Consider the following 24911-nt stretch of genomic DNA (forward strand, 5'->3'; position numbering starts at 1 on the left):
GACCTGGCAAAGCAAATTCAGTGTGTCCGTTCAATGCCAGGATTTAGGAAAGAAAAGATCTTAGGCCTTAATTTGATCCAGCTGCAGAAAATGGTGTGCAGGTACTGCTGGTGGTATGTCCAAGGATTTTAGGTGGTGTGCAGGTAGACAAACACGTTTTGATTTCATATTTATGTATATATTCTAATGGTTGTTAGAAAAGTTAGCATGTCAAATTCATTTTGCAACATGTAATACTAATTAGGGCAAGGCTGATTTTTAAAAACAAGCCGATTTAAAGAACAATACATAATAGTACAGATGGTATTAGGATGTAGCAGAAATTTTGAGCGTGGAATATGAATGAAGTTTAGGACAAACTGATTTGATCAAGTAATTTAGTAACTTAAAGCAATTAATATCTTTTTGCTCTCCTATGTTCCAAATTACAGGCTCTCCATTGGGTCAAATAGCATTTTTATAGATAACTGCTGAGAGAATAAAAGTTAGGGGAGACACTAAAGTTACCAATCCACCTTGTTGGCTATGGCTGAATCAGAACTAAGTGGTTTGAAATAGGAAAATGCTTTTGGTGCCCTAGAGAATTTTGCAATTGGTTGTCCTGATCAAAGGGTATTCATAACTCTGACGCCCAGTTATAGTTCCGGAAATAGCCAGGAGACGGGGAAAGAAGACCTCAGGGCTGATCAGCTCAGAGCCAGAGAGGGAAGGGGGTGCTCAAGAAGGGAAGGCTGGAGACATTAACCTTAGCCCAGTGCAGCCTTTCCCAAGCCTAGACCCCTTTGGCTAAGCCTGCCCCCTGTCTTATTTCCCTCTATAATATGTGCTCTTATCCTGCTTAACAACCTCTTAATGGTGATAAATGATGATGAACTGATTAAATAAGGGAGTTACTGTTCGGAACACAGGCACCTCCTTTGAGTTTGGCCAGGAAGACAGAGTGCATTAACTTTATTTTTACTGTTGATACATAGTCTTGAGACTATATGAGCAACATCCATTCATTCAGAAACCCTTATGGCATGGATAGTCCTGCAAACATAATAATAAGCACGGTGCTAAGGAAATAATTGAGGGGCTTCCCTGGTGGCGCAGTGGTTAAAGAATCTGCCTGCCAATGCAGGGGACACAGGTTCTAGCCCTGGTCTGGGAAGTTCCCACATGCCGTGGAGCAGCTAGGCCCATGAGCCTGCACAACTACTAAGCCTGCACTCTAGAGCCCGTGAGCCACAACTACTGAGCCCGCGTGCCTAGAGCCCGTGCTCTGCAACAAGAGAAGCCACCACAATGAGAAGCCCACGTACCACAACGAAGAGTAGCCCCCACTAGCCGCAACTAGAGGAAAAAAATCCCACGCGCAGCAACGAAGACCCAACACAGTCAAAATGAAAAATAATTAAAAGATACAGCATCTTGCCTCATAGATATATAATTTTACTTCAAGAGACTATCTATTATATATAATAGTATATATAATATGTATTTATATATGCTATATTACATATAGTGAAATGATATATAATATATATATTATTTTCAAGGGGTCTCTTATTTTTTCATAAAAATACCCAATTTCTTTTATCATTTGATCTAGGAGTGGTGGAAGAACCTGCCCCATCTTTGTCCATGATGTGTCCCAGTGAGAACAATGTGTGTAAATACTGAGCACATCTTCAGGCCTCGTATGTGTGTGCTGCCCAGCCTAAATGAATGATATATGATCTCCCAGGGGTAAGTCATTAAATACTTCACTTATCATCTTCTATGTATAAGATATCAAATATTCATCTTCAACATATTTATACAGTATGTATTATTGATATACATTAAAAAATGAATATAATTAAGTGTGTTATTTCATGGGACTAGGACAAATGGATGTAATTTTTGGAGAATATACTGGAGGCTTTATAAAGGACATAGCAGTTATAGCAAACAAACAGCAGAACACAGGTCCAACAGAGAGTTGCCTCTTTCAAAGGATTCATGTTAACAGGCTCAACACTTACACATAAATCTATTCTAATGCCTCCTATAGAATTTAGAACATTGAAAGGTAATGTTGTCATTATTGACAAATATTCACATTTTGAAAGTGGACTTCACTTGAGAGGAACAACCAAAAATAAACCAGATAAAGCGTATAACTGATAGAAGAATTGGGGATTATTAATGTCCTTTTAAAAAGTGGTATGAAGACCTTGAATAGTCAAAACTATCTTGAGAAAGAAGAAAGGTGCTGGAGGAATCAGGCTCCCTGACTTCAGACTATAGTACAAAACTACAGTCATCAAGACAGTATGGTACTGGTACAAAAACAGACAGGTAGATCAATGGAACAGGATAGAAAGCCTGTTGCTTAAAATATATAAAAAATAATTTTATTGATGAGTCCCATTTAGCCCTGAACCTCATAGTAAAGCCTAGAATGTGGTTCTGCTCTCATAGAGATGAGACTAAACTACATATAAGCATTCCCAAAGTACTATCTCATAGTCCACTTACGTTTCTTACTGAACTTCCAAATCACTGCAAGTAGGAAAGCTTTTAGAATGGGGTTGAACAATGTAGGTAGGGAAAGTGAATATTAAGTAAGAGTTTCAGAAGAATTCTTATAAGTTGGGCCATCATGTCAGCATAGTTTGTTGGTTTGATTTGTTAAATAAGTTTGGGGTGGCCTCCTCCCGAAGCATTATTGATTTCTATGCAGTGGTTAGTTCCAATAGATGCAATCATGAGGGCTGAGACCCCAGCTTACCTTTGCCAGGTCCACCAAGGTATTTGCTTGATCATTCAGTTTCCTCTGCTCCATTTTTACACTTCTTAATCTAAAAGACAGAATCTGAAGTCAGAAAGGTTCCTTTTCTTCCCTACGACTATCGTAAGCCTTCCAAAGAGCATGCACAAAATTGACAAGAGCAAATAACTGCATGGATAATGCCTTGAATATTTGGCATAAAGTCCAAACTGGTTATGTATCTGGTACAATGAGAAGCATGCTTCCCCAACACCGCAAAAAGGAAGGGAGAGAGAAAGAGATGAGGTGTCCTTAGGACAACTATTTACTAGGTAGTTAAAGTTCAACTGAGAAAGGCTCATAAGGCTTTAACCATATGAGAAAAACCAAAACATTCCTTAAAGACCCAGTATCGTGACAAATAGACATAGGAAGAAAAATGCAAAGCAACTGGAATTTTATCAATGTTGGAAGCAGTAAGCACCTTCCTATGCCTATGTGACTAGATACAGGTGTTAGCCCTATTTAGTCTGAAATGGATTGGGTTAGGTATTTGAACCTGATGAAACACAGTGATAAGTGAGATTCTCATTAGCAAAAATAAAACTTTTATTCAACCAGCAGCAAGATAACTCAAAACACATAATTCTCTTATTCGTCATTGTACTTCACTTGACTTTTATCTTAAACTGCCATTGAATTTGAAGGGAAGCCAGACCATTTCCTTGGGAGAACTTCCTTTAATTTTTATTCTAGATAAAGGCACAGGACAATTAAAGTGTCTGACAGGTGGGATCTCTTCTACTGGTAAAGTTACCTTTAGAAACTTTTAAATATCAATGTGTGTATCTGATTGACAGTCAAAAAGCTGGTTTTCTTAAAGACAAATTCTGAATGAGTACCTACTATTCCTTAACTTATTCACAGTAATATTTCAACAAACATTTACTCAGTGCTTGTTATGTAGCAAGAAATTAAGATTTTCCAACCAGAGAAAAGTAGTTGATTGTCCTTTAAGCCAACAATTCAAAGCCATGCTCCAAAAGAGAAGCAGGTCTCTCTGAGCTGCTTTGTGAAAAACCCACGCTAACCTTATCACTTTGATGACGAGTCCTTTGCAAAGTATAGTGTTAATGTTGGAGAGAGTACGCTTGAGTATGTCCCAATTTAAATGAAAGGTAATTGGTTAAAGGGATAAAAAAAAATTCACAGGGCAAGATTTTACTGCCAGGGAGATTTTTGTAACACATGTTCACGATGCTCAGTGATCCTGTTCTGAAATGTGGATATCCAATATGTCACCAAATCTGCTCCACAGTGAAGAGACAGTGCCTTCTGCCAGTAAGAGTTGAACTGACACCTGCTTACAACATGATCTTTAACAGTCTAAAACAGTTTAAGGTTAGAACTTGTGATTGTGACTATGTGTTTCTTTATTAGAAGACTTGGAACTAATTTAACTGGCTCCTTTTTATGTTATTATAGTGATGGAAAATGTTTCAGTCTAAAAGAAATTTACAAACATATATTTAAATCTAATATGTTGTTGAGAAATGTTTCTCTAAGTACTTACAAGGGTTACAATTCTTGATGTGTGCCTTTTAAAAACAAGTCAAAAAAAAAAAACCAAACACAACAAAAAAAACCAAGCAAAGCAACTTTAAACATGTGTGGGTCATTACAGAGAAATGTACTAGAAACACTAAGTGTCAGACATGTATTCTGTCCGCCTTGGCCCTAACCTGACATTCAGTTTCTTCATGTATGAAAAGAAGAGGGTTAGATTAGGACTTTGTTTTTGAAGTGCTGGATTTATACCAACAGAGGTGTTCTAGATGACTAAATGATACTCAAACAAGACATTAACCAATACTAGAACAGATGGAGAGAGAGTTATTCCCTTTAATTCTCTTCCAATTCTTGATTATTATAAGAAAAATGTCTCAGGCTAGTCCTATCCTGTTTTTATCTCCTAACAAACACCTGCTCTTCCCCTGTTTTTAAAAAAAGAGGGAGGAGAATCTCAGCTCAGAGCTTTCTGCAGGCAACAGCTTGTGGCTAGAATTCAATACCAGTGTTTCAATTGTCGACTGATGTTCCCTTTACCTCACTCTCCTTGCTGGGAGTGATATATTTTTAAATCCACTTATGATAGGGATTTATCATAAGCTTTCTTTTCAAATTTAGGTAAGTCATAGCAGAGCTGGCACATGAAGTTCGGGGACACCGGAGCGGAAGCCTCCAGCAACTCGTGAGGGCAGCACGGCCCTGAGCCCTACTAGCCTGGTTGAACTGCCTGAAAGGTAGGAGAACTGGTACAGAAAGCCTACGTAAGCTGCAGCTGCCAGAATAAAAGGTAACATGCAGTTGTGTTTTTCACTTCTTCCCCCCACCCGCCCTCACCCCCAAAAAAGAAGAATAAGAAACATATGTTGATTTCTTCCTTGTGAACTTCACTTATCACAGGAAAATATCATGATTTTGGAACACATTTCCATAGCAGCAATCAGACTACTAAAATTCACAAATAAAGGATCCGCTTGGGTGCATGCAGCCAGTAGAAAATTCTGCGAATGTTGAGAGGAGCGGCTCACACAACTTACTTCCGAGCTCTATTTTCATTTTGTTGAAATAAAAAGACAAAACAAAAGAAAAGAAACTGTAAAATATTCTGGAACAAAATAACACAGAGTGGTGTTCATTCATGCACAGGGGGCTCGATTCATTAGCTGGAAGGTCCTGTTAAGATTCTGCAGGATTTTGGCATATCGATCAGAAAGAAATGCTATTCCATTATGTTATCATCCTTCTGCATCGCTACTCTACTTCCCCACCTGAAAGCACATAGCTTCCTCCAGAACTAGAGTTCGGAAGGAAGAAGTTGTGTAAAGTCATCTTGGCCTCTTTGAAACATGATGTTCAAGTAAACAATAGGAGACATTTTTGCCTAGTATCAAAAGATAATATTCTAAACAATAGGATTATAATTTTTGGAGGGGGGTACGTCTTTTCCAAGTTGGTCTTTTGAGAAGCCGGGGCTATTGAAGAGCCTGGTCTTCTGACAGGGGGTTAACCTAACACTCTCTGTTATAGACATCACATTTATTGGATTTCTTGGCTGTGAGACAAGTTCATGTTAATTGATGGGTCTCTAGCTGAGACCGAAGAATGAGAAACTGTAAAGTTGATACCAGAAAAAGTGGTAAAAGTTACAGAAACAGAATGCTTCATGGCACTAAGTGACGATCCCCAAAGACAGCTACGTTACTGAAGAGAGGACACAGGCCTGCAGAGTTAGGCATCCAACAGAGACTAGCAAGGTCATGTGTCCGGGAGAGAGGCTGGGAAAAGAGAAGGAGAGTTGAGATAGAGGAGGCTGGTAGAAGGGGGAGAGAGCTGCTGCAAAAGCTCTCTGGACAAATCAGAGGAGAGCAGAGGCCAGGAGAGCTCTAGCAAGTCAACTGGTACATTTTCCCTCAAGTGGCAAGGTCCGATTTCACCTGGTGCTGCCTGACAAGGCTGGGGCAGTAAAGGCAGTAAAGGCCTTGCCCTTAGGAATCGAGCCCTGTGTGCTTTCATGTATGGCTTCACTCATTAAGTTCAGTGAAAGATAATTATGCATAATTAGCATAACCTATCCACACCCAGCCCATCTACTTTTCACAAAGTATAAGTACCCTCCCACCTCAAGGAAACCCAACAGCCCCAAGACTAATTTATAAAACAATTCAGAACATTTTTGCGTTGCTTAAAGCTCATCTACTTTAGAAGTACACAAGGCTACAGAAGAAACAATGAGAAATGTCTGAAAGAAGCAGAAGAATCACATGTGGTTTCCTTTGTTACTCTACCCAAAAACAGCATGCTGAACAACCCATGTAACCTACACCACGAAACCCTTCAGATCATGTCAGTACAGCTTGTAGCAATATGCCAATGGCCTAGGGACAGTTTTTACACTGAGTTTCACCAAAGATTTTTTGCCTAATTTTTTTTTTTTTTTTTTCGGTATGCGGGCCTCTCACTGTTGTGGCCTCTCCCGTTGTGGAGCACAGGCTCCGGACGCCCAGGCTCAGTGGCCATGGCTCACGGGCCCAGCCGCTCTGCGGCATGTGGGATCTTCCCGGAGCGGGGCACGGACCCGTGTCCCCTGCGTCGGCAGGCAGACTCTCAACCACTGCGCCACCAGGGAAGCCCCTGCCTAACATTTTATTATAAGAATGTTCAAACCTAAAGCAAAGTTGAAAAAGTTTTATAATGACCACCCATAAATTGTCCCCCAGGGTTTTGAGTGTGAATGTATTCCACACTTAAGAGTTCTATGACAATTTATATAAATATAGAAATACCCACTATTTACACATGGCTACAGAATTATATGACAAAAATTGTCAAAGCGTTTGCTTTTTTTTTTTGGTTATAAGGAAATTTATCAATGGCATCAAAGGCAAGTCACGTTTCATTACATATTGAACAGGTAAGTTACACTAACAGGAAGGGACACAAATACAATCCTGGAGGAAATGGGATATGTGGATGCTCAACCCAAAGACTGACCCACTTGCCTACTTCCACATCATCTCACAACCTTTCCATCCTGGGACACCACATTTTCTCATACCCGCAAAGGTAAGTTTTCTTTTTTAATAGATCTGAACAATATAGGTTAGTATCGAAACATACAAGGAATGATTTCTCCACAGTATACCATGTGTACCTCTTGTATGAATGTTGCGGTTATTGTGTTGTACGGTTTGGGGGCTGTAGGAATGATCACTCTACCAGGAAATTTTACCAGGTGACCCTTGAGGGAGAGGTAAAGGCTCAGCATCTCTCAGGGGACCCACTCTCTTAGGTCTAAGCTTCAAGGAGTCAAGATGTGGAGGCAAGTGGTCCTAGGTGGTGGCACCTGGTTATAAAGGTAGCTGTGAGCTCCAGGGAGCGAATTCCTGCTTGGGAGCCAGATCGAACACAATGTTGCTCTCTGTGTTTTTCACTTTTACTCTCTCCCAGACTTTGAAAGAGTACTCGCTTAAAATTCTTTTCCTTATATGGGGAAAATGCATAGTTGTGTGTCCAGTCAAGTCACAGAGCTAAAGGAGAAATAATGTCACTTTGGTGTTGGTGGCAGCAAGGGAAAGAACATGTGTGAATTGCTAAGAGTAGCAATGAGGACCAGCTTACTCTACCATATATGCGGAGTCTCCTATTTTAGAGCTCAGGGTGCTTGGATTTTATTTTCATTAAGAAAGGTAGCAACTTCTATACAAGTACATGTATGTCTATAATTATAGACATATTCCACATTTTCAGTGATACCTATTTAAGAAGGAGAGTGGATGGCAGATGAAGAGGTGAAAGATGAATGCTTGGTGATTTTCAACGGAATGTGAGTGTAATATACATATGAATTCCCTAAATATGTAAAATTAACACTTCAGCCTCAGAACTTCCTGTCTGCTGTACTAATTAGCTCTAAGAAAACACATCTCCCTTTATAATCAGGATACCTAGTATTTACCTACCTTTCCGAGATTACCCTGGTAGGTTGCATGAGAAAAGCCACTTTTCTGACCCACAAAATGTGATGCGTCTGCCCTGCCCCATACAGAAATGGCATTAAGAGCAAGGCTGCATGGCATCATAACTGACACCCGCATAATGTACTTACGGTAAGGATGCTGCCAGCCTGGGGGAGAAAGACCTGGTGCTTTCAAATTATCATTGAAACTTGCTAGATAGAGATTTGTATTTTATAAGTCTATGATGGTAGGTATAACAGTAACAATAAAATGGCACGAAGGACTTAAACAAATTGAATAACAGTGGCCTCGATAAAGTCAGAATAATGACTGCAAGGCCTATAGGAACTCTAAACTCTATAATGAACACATAGCATCTAGAAAATCCCTCAAGTTCTGAGTGAAAACTAATTTAAAAATTCGAGTATTAAGTCAATTGTACGTACTACCTTCATATAAAGATGCTTGGCAGTATGTTAATTTCTTTAAAGAGTCTGTAGTAGATACAAACTAAACATCTTAGAGCAAACTATATGAATAAGTAAATCAAGAAATACAATTTTAACTAAAATTATTGCTTCTATCTAAAAAAAGAAACTGAATAGACCCTTTAATTAATATATTATGTGGCTATTCTCCCAATAATAAATGATTTTTAACCATCAAATGAACTGACAAATGAAATCCTGAGAAAAATTATGGAATTATTAAAATGCCAAATAACGTCTTCTGGGAACAAACATGATAATGTTCTCTTTTTCCCTCCCGCGTGAAAGAAGAATAAGCAGGGGCAAGAATGAAAACCCAGAGATACAAATGCAGAATGAAAGAGGAGAATGGTACTTACTGATGAATAGCTTGCAAGAATTTCCGTTGATGTTTTCTGACTTTTGCATGATCTATCTTTTTTACTAGCTTTGTATTTTTGTAAATTAGCCATGTTTCCCTGAGTACATTGGCAGCTGCGTTTTTCACCTGTTAGGAAAAGAAACAAACACAGCAGTTGATAAATTCCAGAGCAGAATCCTTTGCAACTTGGCTGGCTGTCATGCTCTTCATCCCAATGATCATGGTAAGCTCTAGCTCTGTTTAGTAACTGTATCTCAAAAAATTTTTTCTTGACTCTGTGCCTGTCTAAAAGTACATGTATCTGTCTGGGAATGCTTACCTTGAAGTATGAGGGGCTAATGATCTCTTTCACGGGTAACTTCTACTCTAACTCTACCCCATGAGGAACCTTTCAACTACCTTTTCTTTTTTTTTTTTTAAATCAAGAGGTGCTGCTTTCTTCACCTTGTATCGCAGTTGCTCTCTCCATGTTCTTCGTTTTCCTGGAGAAAGGCAAAATGCCAGAAGGCCAAGGTTAACCCTGTCCTTTGCAAGCTTGCTCGGCATTTCTGGCTGTGCACTACAGGAAGGGCATGTTTCCCCTGCTGAATGTACAAGAAGACCCAGTCATCCAGCCTCCCAGGGTGACTTAGCAAATTGCTTGTTAGCGTACTTTAATCAACTGACAGAGAGTCTGTGTTGTCATGATTTTGTTGGTAATTTAAGTACACTGCCTTTCACATGGACAGGACAAACCTAAAGGATAAAGTCATGAAAGTAACACTGCCAAGACTTACTGCAGCTGATGGAAGGTGTGAATACTTCCTAGTGAGACTTCAATCACTTGCTTTCTTGACACTTTCAAGTCTTCAAAGATTCCTGCCAGTTGGTAAGTCCTCTTCCTTGCTCACAAGACAAGAACTGATGACCCAGAGCTTTCACTTGTGCTTGTTGTTAGCTACTTATTCTGGGAAGTTGAGTCATTTAATTCTTTTGAGTGATCGATAAAGGGTGTCTCACAAGGGGAGCTGCAGGCTAGAGGGGGGCTGGGTGGAGGAAGACAACTTTTTAAAGACAGGCAGTGTGGTGGGGTAAGACAGAACAGTGAACTGGGCTGCAGAAATGGGTTCTAAGTTCTTGACTGTGGACCAACCAAGTCAGGTCAAGGAGACAAGCTAACCCGGCAGGATTTTAGTTTGCCCTAACATGAGAAGGTTAGAGAGAATTATTGTTAAATTCCTTTTCAGCACTTAGATTTACAATAAGGAAGAGTATTATAATTTACCAAAACAATGGCCCAAGTATGTATGTGTATTTTTTCACTTTAGCAGAGAAAACAGCAGGTTGGGTGGCTGAGGGTGAACCCTTTTTCATGGCGCTGAGTTTTCTTTTTGAGTGAAATTGTATGGCTAGAACCCACTTTAAGAACATGGCTGGTTTCTGAAGACTGCTTTTAGTTGTGACTTCCTCTGTATATTCATTAGACTCTGCATGGAGAACATTCTCCAACCAAGAGAAAGACGAAACACGGGGTGTTGAGCACCAGCGGTGCGTGTAAGTGACTTGTCCGCAGTGAAGTTAAAAGGTGTTCCAGTGAACTCTTGCTCTTCGTTCTTATGGAATCATTCCTCTTCCTCACAAGGTAAGAGTCACCATTCAGAAGCCTCTTCCATCTGACACTGGTCTCCTTTGCAAAGGTAAGGAACTGGATGTAGTGTAATTTGCTGAGGTTGGAGGACCTTGCTTTTATTTTTAATTAAAACATTTTTATTTTATATCGGGGTATAGTTAGTTGATTAATAATGATGTGTTAGTTATGGGCGTACAGCAAAGTGATTCCGTTATAACCATTCAAGTATCCATTCTTTTTCAAATTTTTTTCCCTTTTACGTTATTACAGAATATTGAGCTGACTTCCCTGTGCTATGCAGTAGGTGCTTGGCGGTTATCTATTTTATAGGCAGTAGTGTGTACATGTCAGTCCCAAACTCCCAATCTATCCCTCACCCCCACCCTTTCCCCCTGGTAACCATAAATTCGTTCTCTAAGTTGCTGTTTCTGTTTTGTAAGTGTTTCTGTTTTGTAAATAAGTTCATTTGTATCATTTGTCTTTTAGATTCTGCATATAAGCGACATCATATGATGATATTTGTTTTTCTCTCTCTGACTGCTTCACTTAGTATGATAATCTGCAGGTCCACCCATGTTGCTGCAAATGGCATTATTTCATTTTTTAATTTATGGCTGAGTAATATTCCATTGTTTATCTGTACCACATCTTCTTTACCCGTTCCTCTGTTGATGGACATTTAGGTTGCTTCCTTGTCTTGGCTACTGTAAACAGTGCTGCAATGAACATTGGGGTGCATGTATCATTTTGAATTATGGTTTTCTCTGGGTATGTGCCTAGTAGTGGGATTGCTGGGTCATATGGTAGCTCTATTCTTAGTTTTTTTAAGGAAACTCCATACTACTCTCCACTGTTTTACCAATTTATATTCCTGCCAACAGTGTAGGAGGGTTCCCGTTTCTCCACACCCTCTCCAGCATTTGTTGTTTGTAGACTTTTTGATGACGGCCGTTCTGACCCGTGTGAGGTGCTACCTCACTGTAGTTTTGATTTGCATTTCTGTAAATAATTAGTGATGTTGAGCATCTTTTCATGTGCCTCCTGGCCATCTGTATATCTTCTTTGGAGAAATTTCTATCTAGGTCTTCTGTCCACTTTTGGATTGGGCTGTTTGGTTTATTTTTGATATTGAGGCACATGAGCTGTTTATAAATTTTGGAGATTAATCCCTTGTCAGTTACATCGTCTGCAAGTATTTTCTCCTATTTTATGGGTTGTCTTTTCGTTTTGTTTATGGTTTCCTTTGCTGTGAAAAAGATTTCGAGTTTAATTAGGTCCCATTTGTTTATTTATTTCCATAACTCCAGGAGGCAGATCAAAAAAGATTTTGCTGCAATTTATGTCAAAGAATGTTCTTCCTATGTTTTCCTCTAAGAGTTTTACAGTTGTCTGCGCTTACATTTAGGTCTTTAATCCATTTTGAGCTTATTTTTGGTGCATAACTTAATTGACCATAGGTGTGTGCGTTTATTTCTGGGTTTTCTATCCTGTTCCATTGATGTATATTTCTGTTTTGGGGCCGGTACCATACTGTCTTGATGACTGTAGCTTTGTAGGAGGACCTTGCTTTTAAAGAGAGAGGAGTGGGAAGTGACTAGCCAGCACTGCCTGGGGTTGGGACAGGCCTTCCCTGCCACCAAGGAGAAGGGCTGGCTACTGGAGGTCTCAGCTCTCTGAGCAGATATACTGCCTGGAGGACTGGTAAGGGCCCTGGTATATCCTCCCTCCCTGGTTTTATCCGCTCAAGACACAGAGTAAGAACCTAGAACACAGACCAGCGAGGCACCGAGAAAACTGGGTAAGAAGTGATGAGACAAGAACACAGCAGTTCAACACAGCAATTAATTTTGGTTTGGATTCTCATCTAAAGTCTATAAAATTTTCAAAGGTGATCCAATGCTTGTCCTTAATGTATTTTAAATGATTCTTTTTCTTTGGGACGGTGGGGGAATGACTGGAAGGGCGTAGGGAACCTCAGTTTCAGAGTGTACTGCAGTGGGCGATAACCCCTGGACCTTATATTGTAGGATTCGTATTCACTAAACATGCAATGTAGATGACAGGCTGAAAAATAATTGACTCCTCATCTGAAAATGAAATCCCTACAGCTGCTTTTAAGAACTGTGAAATATATCCATTTATGGCAAAACATCCCCTTTCTAACGAAAACTCCCTTTCAAATACAGGAATAAATCTCTCAAAGCATCTTATTTAACTGCTACTTTTCAATACAGCAGAAACAAAACAATATATCCAAACATAGAAAAACTTATCCTCTACTGATAATAGTAGATTTTTTTCCCTCGGTTCCTCCCAGGGTTGAAAGGGAACAGACGACAGTGTGGAAACACCTCAGTGTTTTACAGGTTTGAAGGACGGGAATTGTTACATGAAAATGCTAATCCAAACTTACAGGAAAAACAGGGGAGAGGAGAAGTAGGTCTGCACATTTGTGATCATTGAGATGAACGTTTATTTGCAGTTAAGAACCCTGCTCTATAGTCATGTAACAATGTAACTCTGGAGCCCCTGCTCCACTTTCCAGGGCATTTACAAAGTTTTAGAGGTCACGTCATTGTTTCTCCCTAGCTCAGTGCTTTTGGCATAGCTGGTACTAAAAAGTGTCTATGGTGTTAAATTTGGCACCATAGTAATTTGTATCATAAAAACTTCTAATCATAACCATAGATGCATATTTATCAACCAAAGGACCCTCCTGATATGAAGGGTATACAGGTTTAAAGAAGAGACCTAGGATCTAAAGGGGACAGAGCATTTCCATTTATTAATTCAACAAATTTATTGAGTCTCTATCACTTGCTAGATACCATGAGAGTTGGTACGAGGGATTCACAGATATCTCTCAATAATTAGTAGCTATATTATATGTTGCCAATTAATGGCCCAGTGCTACTCTGAAATATAACTTATTTCCTCTACTTCACAGAACAAGGAAAGTGAAAAGTGGGCCCTTTCTTAACAGGAACCTTCTCTTCCTCTCTCCATTTCCTGTACCCCCAAAGACACACACAGGGAAAAAGGAAAATAAGAACATTTGTTCTACCTCACTAATTGACATGTACACCCTGCTATATTTAAAATATTAATAGATAACCAACAAGGACCTACTATAGCACAGGGAACTCTGCTCAATAGTCTGTCATGACCTAAATGGGAAAAGAATTTGAAAAAGAATAGATACATGTATATGTATAACTGAATCACTTTGCTGTATATCTGAAACTAACACAACATTGCAATCAACTATACTCCAATATAAAATAAAAATTAAAAAAAAAATTAGGGGCTTCCCTGGTGGCGCAGTGGTTGAGAGTCTGCTTGCCGATGCAAGGGACACGGGTTTGTGCCCCGGTCCGGGAAGATCCCACATGCCGCGGAGCGGCTGGGCCCGTGAGCCATGGCCACTGAGCCTGCGCGTTTCGGAGCCTGTGCTCCACAAGGGAAGAGGCCCGCGTACCGCAAAAAAAAAATTAGTGGTCAACTCAAATGCAAGTCTTTTATCAGAAAAATTTTGAAAGGCATAAAATAATCAGAAATATTTGAGAAAACAAAGGCCCTATAAGCCATTTATACTATTAAAAGGAGTAACAGTCACTAGATGCCTTCAACCCTCTTTCATAGGTATAAAGGACATGACATGTTATATTGCTGGCTCCTAGGTAAATATTAAAGCTATAGGTAGTAAGGTAAAATATATTTTTTATGTGAAACAATACTTTCTAAACCACAAAACCTCTTAAAGCTGATTATGATACATACAATTAGAGTTATTTAGCAGGCTACTTTGTTTATAGATTTCCTTTGCTTTTTACTACTTTCTTTTTCTTCCTCTTGCCTCTCCCTTCAGAGGCTTTTCTGAGGCAGGAGAGTTTCTTGCCTCTCATTCTGATAATTACAGTAAAATGTTGCTCTATATGCTGTGGGTGATGCCTCCAGGATGCCTGGGGGACAAAGTCAAGGCCACTAAGCCTGTGCAGCTTAGTAGGACATCATGTGCTCTCACTGCCCCTGCAGCAGCGGGGCTGGATGTGCTCAGGGCACCAACCTTTCTTGCCAGCCCAGTTCTCCTTGAGACCAGGTACCTGTGGCGGGGTGAATGGAACAAGGCAAGGTCAAGGGTTCCATGCATTTATATTTTAACCCACTGGGATATGTAGCCAAGCAGGATATAAAAGTTACACAGTAAATCCTCTAGAATTTCCAAGCAGGATATAAAAGTTACACAGTAAATCCTCTAGAATTTCTGTTCACTTGTTAAGAGATAGGCAAGAAACAAAATTACATAATTACATATAATTACATAATAGTGTTCTTATTATGGATCTTATTGAGAATTCTTAACAGGATTGGAAACACCCACAGTGGACATTAATATGTATAATTATCCTTCATGGTACATCTAGCGACTTTAAATATTATGCCTGGGTTCTCAAAGTTTCTTTCCAAAATGAAAGTAGCCAGAGAGCCAAACTCCAAGATTTCTTTTTGGTTCAAACCTGAATGAATAGTAATAATAATATTATTTCCTAAAGCTTTAAGCATGTTAAACACATTGCGTCTGTAAGGTCATATGCTACGAATCGATTAAATAGCTGGTTCTGTCTTACTAAGCCTACTGATAAGTTATTGCTATTATGCTTTGATTTTGGAATCCTTAGATTATTTAGGTTACATGGACCTATTGGCCATTTTTGAATTGCAGAGTGCCATGTAAACTTTTGAAATTATATAGGACAATCCTCCATTAATGCTAGTGCCCAGTGAATTCTGTGTTCTACTTTCAAACATAGTATTTTATGTGGTTAATGTAGTCCCACAGAGAAATGATTTCTGTATAAAATTGTTCCTCAAACTTTGTACATGGTGGATAATTTTTCATGGACATTGTTCAGTTTAGTTAAAACACACACTGGAAGGCTTTGAAGGTTCCATTTCTTCCTGGAAGAATAATCTATCATTTAAAGAAAAGCAATGTCTGTGACCACTATTCCTGTTGACCATCAAAAAACTTCGATGTAGTGTTTCAGGGGACATTTTCATTTTTAATCTGTCATCTTAGTAACTATGTATGGCTTTTAGGTCCTTGTTTATTCTTGGTTAGGTTATTATCCAGGAATTATTTTAGATTTTTTTCTTCAAAAATTCCATAAATAACCAAATGGAATCAATGTATAAAATAATAGAGAGAACCATAAAAGGGCTATTATTTTCATATGTTATATTGAGTATAATAACAGAATGGGAATCATAAACCAGAAATTTATGTTTGATTTAAATTTATGTTTGATTTTAATGCCATTTTAACATTTGCTTTGGTACTTAGTGACATTTTGCCTATAAAAATAGACCTGTCATCAAGCCTGCTCGAGTGTCTTTCTCAGACCTATTAGAGACCCTGTTCGCAAGAAATACTTCAAAGTAGCTGCGCTTTTAAGCAATAGTAGTGAGATAGTAGAATTAATAAAGCATCATAAGCATGATGGAGAATGTGAATTTTGAAACTAGAACAGTACTTTTTACTGAAAAAGCTTTCTACCAACAATATGACTCCTAATTCAACATCATCTACAGAGAGTTTATCAAATGTATACAAGAACTTACGACAGAAAAGCAGTAACATCAGAAAACCTGATGATTGGGGAAGTGAGTTCTAGTCCCAAGAACTAAAGGAAGGTCATCTAGATCCATAGATCTTTCCCGCCAAGCAGGTAGAAACAGAACTTTCATCTGATTTACTGAAGGAACAGCATTATAAAAGCTTAAAATTATCTGATCCCTGGAATATAGCAGTTAACTCAGAACCCTGACTACATTAGGTCCAAGTATATTTTTGTGAAATGAATACATTATTCCCAGGAAGAAGATGACAATAAATTCAGGATGGTCAAAGAGTATCTGTTAAGGGGACTTGTCCCCGTCTCCAAATCTTTGGGGAATAACAAGCAAAACCAGTGGTTCTCACTGTAGACGTTTTGTCCCTTTAGGAGACACGTGGCAAAGTCTAGAGGCAATTTTGTTGTCACAAGTTAGTTAGGGGAAGTGCTGCTGGCATCTAGCTTCTAGTGAGTGGAGGCCAAGGGTGCTGCTATACATGCTGCAATGCACAAGAAAGTCCCATACAACAAATACCCAGCCCAAAAGGCCAATAGTGCTGAGGTTGAGGGACCCTCAGCTAAAGTAGCTAAACTGTAAAATCAACCTGGAGTGTCTCCTGAAAGAAACTGGGAGACTTCTGTGATTCTCACATACATCCTCATCAAAAGCAGTATACAACAATGTTAAATGGTAGATTTTTTTAAATCAAAGCCCTTGTCTTTTCCAACTAACTGCTAAAATGTTTCAATAATAAAGATATGGAATATCAATATCCCAAGGTAAATGTAAAGAAATTACTTTTTTCCTTCTCAAAATAAAACATGGGGAAATCTGTCTAAATGTGCTAAGTTGTTTTTTTAAAAAGGTTTCATTATGTGGATTTTGTCACCAGTTTTTTTTTTCTATTGAAAAGATTTATCAATACATGGATATATATGGATTATACGCTGTTGTAAGGTATTTTTCTACATAGTATCTTAAGTGTGGCATTAACTTAATTCCTGTGAAAACATAATCTTCATGATAAAATTATCTGGATTATACAAGGGACTTTATGGAAGAGATTTTTTTTTTGATATTGCACAACTTCTGATCCTTAAGATACACGAAACATGTGCTACAATTTTGGATTAGATGTGGACTAATAATGTAATGTGCACGTATTTTCGTTTCCTAGGATATCTTTGAGGGTTACAAGAACCCCAACCTTCAACTCAGCTCTTTTACCTCTCTCCTTCCACCCTCTGTGTGCTTCCCTGTAACATTTAGAAATGTTCACGAATTTAGAGAATGAATTCAGGAACTGAAGAAAATGAGAGAAACCTGTGTAAAGTAGAAGACATTCCAAAGTGGTAAATCCAGGTTGAAAGCATGGTGGCAACTAAGTGTCTTTGATCATCTAGAATTGTGTGGACCTACTAACTGCAATGAAGTCTCAAAATAGTGTCTGATAGATAAGATGTAGAGTGAGTAAAAACACTACAATTAGAATGCTGCTTGAGACCTCTCTTGATTCTTTTATGGGTAAAGTATGACAACGTGTTTTGTTATTTCAATGGCAGACCGATCAGATTCCATGTTGAGGAGTGGTTATATAGTAAGATGACTGCTGTAAAATCATTTTGTTATTTTGGTGTCTCAAGTGACTATGAAGAGAGGCTAAAAATTTAGCGTGATACAAATCTTTTTCTTTGTACATGGGCTACCTAGCCTCTGGGTCTTGGCTTCCACGTTTGTATAATGGCTATGATCCTAGCACTTCACTCAGAAAGTTGTAAGGATGAAACAAGTGTGCCAGCCAGCGCTCTAAGGTGACATGCTTAAAGCAGTGGCTGGCACAGAGCGAGGGCTCTGTGAAACCTGTGATGACTGTTTTCTCCTGTCTGGATGCCATACCATTTTCAACATCTCTCTACCCCTACCTTGGGGTCCTAAAGGTAGTGGGGTTTTTTTTTTGTCTTTGCAACCCCAGTCTTTACAACAGTGACTGTCTCACAGAAGCTCAGTAAAATATCAGTTGAATCACCTTCCCATACAATTTTTTATAATACACGGATGGTATATTCTTTCCTACTCAATCCAATATTGGTCTCCTCTTGCATGCTGCAAACTTAAATGTTAAGTATGCCTCTTTTAGCTTTATGTGGTTTATTTTTATACTTGAGTAAATACCAAGGTTTTCCAATTACTTCCTGACTGACCTAAAGTTAGGAAGAGTTTATTCTCAATGTGAAGAAATGGAACTGACTCCAAGAATGCCTTCACTTTAAACCATATCATTTCAGCTTCGGAGATCAAAGTAAAAACTATTATTGTCCAACACTGAAAGACAACAGGCGCCCCGGACAAGATGGCAGAGTAGAAGGACCTGAGCTCACCTCCTCTCACGAAAACACCAAAACCACAACTAACTGCTGAACGACCATCAATAAAAAAGGACTGGAACCTACCAAAAAAGATATTCTACTTCCAAAGACAAAGAGGAAGCCACAACAAGATGGTAAGAGGGGTGCATTTGCCATACAATCCCACTGGGTGGGTGACCCACAAAGTGGAAAATAATTATACTGCAGAGGTTCTCCCACATAATCATATCACAGAGGTTCTGAGCCCCACATCAGGCTCCCCAGTCTGCAGGACTGGCATCAGGAGGAGGAGCCCCCCCAGAGCATTTGGCTTTGAAGGTCAGTGGGACTTGATCGCAGGAACTCCACAGGACTGGGGGAAGCAGTGGGGGATGCACACAAGGTCTTGTGCACACCAAAACCCAGGGGAAAAAGCAGTGACTTCGTTTGAGCCTAGAGCAGACCTACCTGCTGCTCTTGGAGGGTCTCCTGGGGAGGTGGAGGGGCAGCTGTGGCTCACTGCAGGGAAAAGGACACTGGTGGCAGAGGTACTGGGGAGCACACATAGGTGAGAGCTGTCTTGGAGGCTGCCACTTTTGATGCCAAGACCTTGCCCCACCCAAAAGCCTGAAGGCTCCAGTGCTGGGACACTTTAGGGCAAGAACACAGCACCACCCAACAGCAGACAGGCTGCTTAAAAGCTTCCTGAGTGCACAGCTGCCTAAAACTACACCCCTTGATATGGCCCTGCCCACCAGAGGGACAAGACCCAGCACCACACACCAGTGGGAAGACACCGGAAGCAACAGGAACCATAATCCTGCAGCCTGTGGGACTGCAAACACAGACAGATAGACAAAATGAGATGTCAGACAAAGGAACACGATAAAACCCCCAAAGACAACTAGGTTAAGTGGAGATAGGCAAGCTACTTGAAAAAGAATTCAGAATAATGATAGTAAAGATGATCCAAGATCATGGAAAAAGAGTGGAGGCACAAACCTAAAAGATACATAACAGGAAATGTTTAACAACGATCTAGATAAACAAAGAACAAATAACCAGAGATGAATAATACAATTACTAAAATGAAAAAATACATTAGAAGGAATCAGTAGCTGAATACATCAGGCAGAAGAACAGATAAGTGAGCTGGAAGACAGATGGTGGAAATCACTGCGTCAAAGCAGAATAAAGAAAAAGTAATGAAAAGAAATGAGGACAGTCTCAGAGACCTCAGGACAGCAGTAAATGCACCAACATTCACCTTATAGGGGTCCTAGGAGGAGAAGAGAGAGAGAAAGACCCTGAGAAAATATTTGAAGAGATAATAGCTGAAAACCTCCTTAACATAGGAAAGGAAACACTCACTGAAGTCCAGGAAGTGCAGAGGGTCCCATACAGGATAAACCCAAGGAGAAACACACCAAGACACATAGTAATTGAATTGACAAAAATTAAAGACAAAGAGAAACTATTAAAAGCAAGAAGGGAATCCCCATAAGGTTATCAGCTGATTTCTCCACAGAAACTCTGCAGGGAGTGTCATGATATATTCAAAGTGATGAAAGGGAAAAAGCTACAATCAAGAATATTCTATCCAGCAAGGCTCTCGTTCAGATTCAATGGAGACATGAAAAGCTTTGCAAACAAGCAAAAGCTAAGAGAATTCAGCACCACCAGACCAGCTTTACAACAAATGCTAAAAGAACTCTAGGTGGGAAAGAAAAGGACATAACTAGAAACAAGAAAATTACAAATGGGAAAGCTCATCAGTAAAGGCAAACGTACAGTAAAGGTAGGAAATAATCCACACACAAATATGATATCAAAACCAGCAAGTGTGAGAAGAGGAGAGTTCAAATGCAGGATACCGGAAATGCATTTGAAACTAAGAGACCAGCAACTTAAAACAATCTTATAGACTGCTATATCAAGACTTCATGGTACCCACAAACCAAAAACCTACAACAGATATACACACAAAAGAGAAAAAGGAATCCAAACACAACACTAAAGATAGTCATCAAATCAGAAGAGAAGAGAACAAAGGGGGAAAGGAAGAAAAAAGACCCATGAAAATAATCCCAAAACAATTAAGAAAATGGCAACAGGAACATACATATTGGTAATTACCTTAAATATAAATGGATTAGATGCTCCAAGCAAAAGACACAGACTGGCTGAATGGATACAAAAACAAGACCCATCTATATGCTGTCTACAAGAGACTCACTTCAGATCTAGGGACACATACAGACTGAAAGTGAGGGGATGGAAAAAGGTATTCCATGTAAATGGAAATCAAAAGAAAGCTGGAGTAGCAATTCTCGTATCAGACAAAATAGACTTTAAACTAAAAGACTCACAAGAGACAAGGAAGGACACTACATAATGATCAAGAGATCAATCCAAGAAGAAGATATAACAATTATAAATATATATGCACCCGATGTAGGAGCACCTCAGTACACAAGGAAAATGCTAACAGCCATAAAAGGAGAAATCGACAGTAACACAATAATAGTGGGGGACTTTAACACCCCACTTTCAGCAATGGACAGATCATCCAGACAGAAAATCATTAAGGAAGCACAGGTCTTAAATGACACATTATATCAGATAAACTTAATTGATATTTATAGAGCATTCCATCCAAAAAGAGCAGAATACACTTTCTTCTCAAGTGCTCATGGAACACTCTCCAGGATAGATCACATACTGGGCCATAAGCCCAGCATTGATAAATTCAAGAAAGCTGAAATCATACCAAGCATCTTTTCCAACCACAATGCTATGAGATTAGAAATCAACTACAAGGAGGGGGGAAAAAAAACTATAAAAAACACAAACACATGGAAGCTAAACAAGTGTTACTAAACAACCAGTGGATCACTTTAGAAATCAAAGAGGAAATGAAAAAAAACCTAGAGACAAATTAAAACATGATGATCCAAAAGCTATGGGACACCTTTAACAGAGAAGTTTATAGCAATACAATCTTACCTCAGGAAGCAAGAAAAATCCCAAACTAACAACCTAACCTTACACCTAAAGCAACTAGAGAAAGAACAAACAAAACCCAAAGTTAGTAGAAGGAAAGAAATCATAAAGATCAGAGCAGAAATAAGTGAAATAGAAACAAAGAAAACAATAGCACAGATTAATAAAACTCAAAGCTGGTTCTTGGAAAAGATAAACAAAGTTGATAAAGCTTTATTCAGACTCATCAAGAAAAAGAGAGAGAGGGCTCACATCAATAAATGAAATGATTGAAGTGAAAAAGGAGACATTATAATGGACACCAAAGAAATACAAAGGATCATAAGACTACTACAAGCAGCTATATGCCAATAAAGTGGACAACCTGAAAGAAATGGAAAAATTCTTGGAAAGGTACAATCTTCCAAGACTGAACCAGGAAGCAATAGAAAATATGAACAGACCAGTCACAAGCACTGAAATTGAAAGTGTGATTAAAGAATGCCCAACAAATGAAAGTCCAGGACCAGATGGATTCACAGGCGAATTCTATCAAACATCTAGAGATGAGTTAACACCTATCCTTTTGAACCTATTTTGAAAAATTGCAGAAGGAACACTTCCAAACTCATTCTATGAGGCCATAATCACCCTGATACCAGACAAAGATGCCACAAAATAAGAAACTTACAGGCCAGTATCACTGATGAACATACATGCAAAAATCCTCAACAAAATACTAGCAAACTGAATCCAACAGTACATTAAAAGGATCATACACCCATGATCAAGAGGGATTTATCCCAGGGATGCAAGGATTTTTCAATATTTGCAAATCAATCAGTGTGATACACCACATTAACAAACAGAAGAATAAAAACCAAATGATCATCTCAGTAAATGCAGAAAAAGCTTTTGACAAAATTCAACACCCATTTATGATAAAAACTCACCAAAGTCACCAGAAAGTGTGTAGAGAGGGAATATACCTCAACATAGGGGCCATATATGACAAACCTACAGTTAATATCATACCCAATGGTGAAAAGCTGAAAGCATTTCCTCTAAGATCAGGAATAAGACAAGCGTGTCCACTCTCACCACTTTAATTCAACATAGTTTTGGAAGTCCTAGCCATAGCAATTAGAGAATAAAAAGAAATTAAAGGAATCCAAACTGGAAAAGAAGTAAACATGATATGACATGACACTATACACAGAAAATCCTAAGGATGATACCAGAAGACCATCAATGAATTTGGTAAAGTTTCAGGTTACAAAATTAATACACAGAAATCTCTTGCATTCCTATACACTAACAAACAACTGAAGGTCAGAAAGAGAAATTAAGGAAACAATCCCATTAACCATTGCATCAAAAAGAATAAAATACCTAGGAGAAACCTACCTAAGGAGGTAAAAAGCCTGTACTCAGAAAACTATAAGACACTGATGAAAGAAATTGAAGAGGACACAAACAGCTGCAAAAATATACCATGTACCTGGATTGGAAGAATCAATTACTGTCAAAATGACTATACTACCCAAGGTAATCTACAGACTCAATGCAATCCCTTTTAAATTCCCAAGTTTCTGCAGTTCTAGAACAAAAAGTCTTAAAATTTGTTTGGAAACACAAAAGAACCTGAATAGCCACAGCAATCTTGAGAAAGAAAAATGGAGCCAGTGGAATCAGGCTTCCTGACTTCAGACTATACTACAAAGCTACAGTAATCAAGACAGTATGGTACTGGCACAAAAACAGAAATATAGATCAACAGAACAGGATAGAAAGCCCAGAAATAAACCCACACACCTATGTTCAATTAATCTACAATAAGGAGACAAGAATATACAATAGAGAAAAGACAGTCTCTTCAATAAGTGATGCTGGGAAAACTGGACAGCTACATGTAAAAGACTGAAATTAGAACTTTCTGTAACACTGTACACAAAAATAAGCTCAAAATGGATTAGAGACCTAAATGTAAGACCAAATACCATAAAACTCTTCCAGGAAAGTGTAGAACACTCCTTGACAAAAATTGCAGCAATATCTCTTAGGATCCACCTCCTAGAGTACTGAAAATGAAAACAAGATAAACAAATGGACCAAATTACACTTAAAAGCTTTTTCACAGCAAAGGAAACCATAAACAAAACGAAAAGACAACACACAGAATGGGAGAAAATATTTGCAAATGATGCGACTGACAAAGGTCTTAATCTCCAACATACAAACAGCTCATACAACTCAACAAAAAGCCAATCCAAAAATGGGCTGAAGACCTAAGTAGACATTCCTCCAAAGAAGACATACAGATGGCCAGGAGGCACAGGAAAAGATGCTCAACATCACTAAGTATTAGAGAAATGCAAATCAAAACTACAATGAGTTATCACACCAGTCAGAATGGGCATCATCAGAAAATCTACAAACAACAAATGCTGGAGACAGTGTGGAGGAAAGGGAACCCTCCTACACTGTTGGTGAGAATGTGAATTGGTGCAGCTACTTTGGAGAACAGTATGGAAGTTCCTTAAAAAGCTAAAAATAGAGCTATCATAAGATCCAGCAATCCCACTCCTAGGCATATATCTGGAGAAAACCATGGTTCGAAAGGATACATGCACCCCAATGTTCATTTCAGCCCTGTTTACGATAGCCAAGACATGGAAGCAACCTAAATGTCCATCTACAGACGAATGGATAAAGATGATGTGGGGGCTTCCCTGGTGGCGCAGTGGTTGAGAGTCCACCTGCCGATGCAGGGGACTCGGGTTTGTGCTCCGGTCCGGGAAGGTCCCACATGCCGTGGAGCGGCTGGGCCCGTGAGCCATGGCCACTGAGCCTGCGCGTCCGGAGCCTGTGCTCCGCAACGGGAGAGGCCACAACAGTGAGAGGCCCGCGTACCGCAAAAAAAAAAAAAAAAATGATGATGTGGTACATATATACAATGAAATATTATTCAGCCATAAGAAAGAATGAAATAATGCCATTTGCAGCAACATGGATGGACCTAGAGATTCTCATACTAAGTGAAGTAAGTCAAAGACAAATACCATAGATGTCCCATACGTGGAATATAAAAAAATGATACAAATGAATTTTTTTTTTTTTTTTTTTGCGTTACACGTCCCCTGCATCGGCAGGTGGACTCTCAACCACTGCGCCACCAGGGAAGCCCCCATACAAATGAATTTATGTACAAAACAGAAACAGACTCACAGACTTCGAAAACAAACTTATGG

At 39.1% G+C, this 24911-nt stretch overlaps 1 protein-coding gene across 1 annotated transcript in view; it reads right to left on the bottom strand.

Annotated features, from left to right (window-relative positions):
* KCNN2 (potassium calcium-activated channel subfamily N member 2) overlaps positions 1 to 24911 on the bottom strand; it is a 183952-nt gene that overhangs the window by 746 nt on the left and 158295 nt on the right. Inside the window, exons 6-7 of the mRNA XM_060009004.1 lie at positions 9107 to 9234; positions 2759 to 2828 (exon numbers count right to left, since the gene is read on the bottom strand). Of these exons, the coding sequence (XP_059864987.1) occupies positions 2759 to 2828; positions 9107 to 9234 (198 nt within the window). The remainder of the gene's footprint in view (positions 1 to 2758; positions 2829 to 9106; positions 9235 to 24911) is intronic.

The sequence above is a fragment of the Delphinus delphis genome, chromosome 3 (genome assembly GCF_949987515.2).
Source record: "Delphinus delphis chromosome 3, mDelDel1.2, whole genome shotgun sequence".
Taxonomy (NCBI): Eukaryota; Metazoa; Chordata; class Mammalia; order Artiodactyla; family Delphinidae; genus Delphinus; species Delphinus delphis.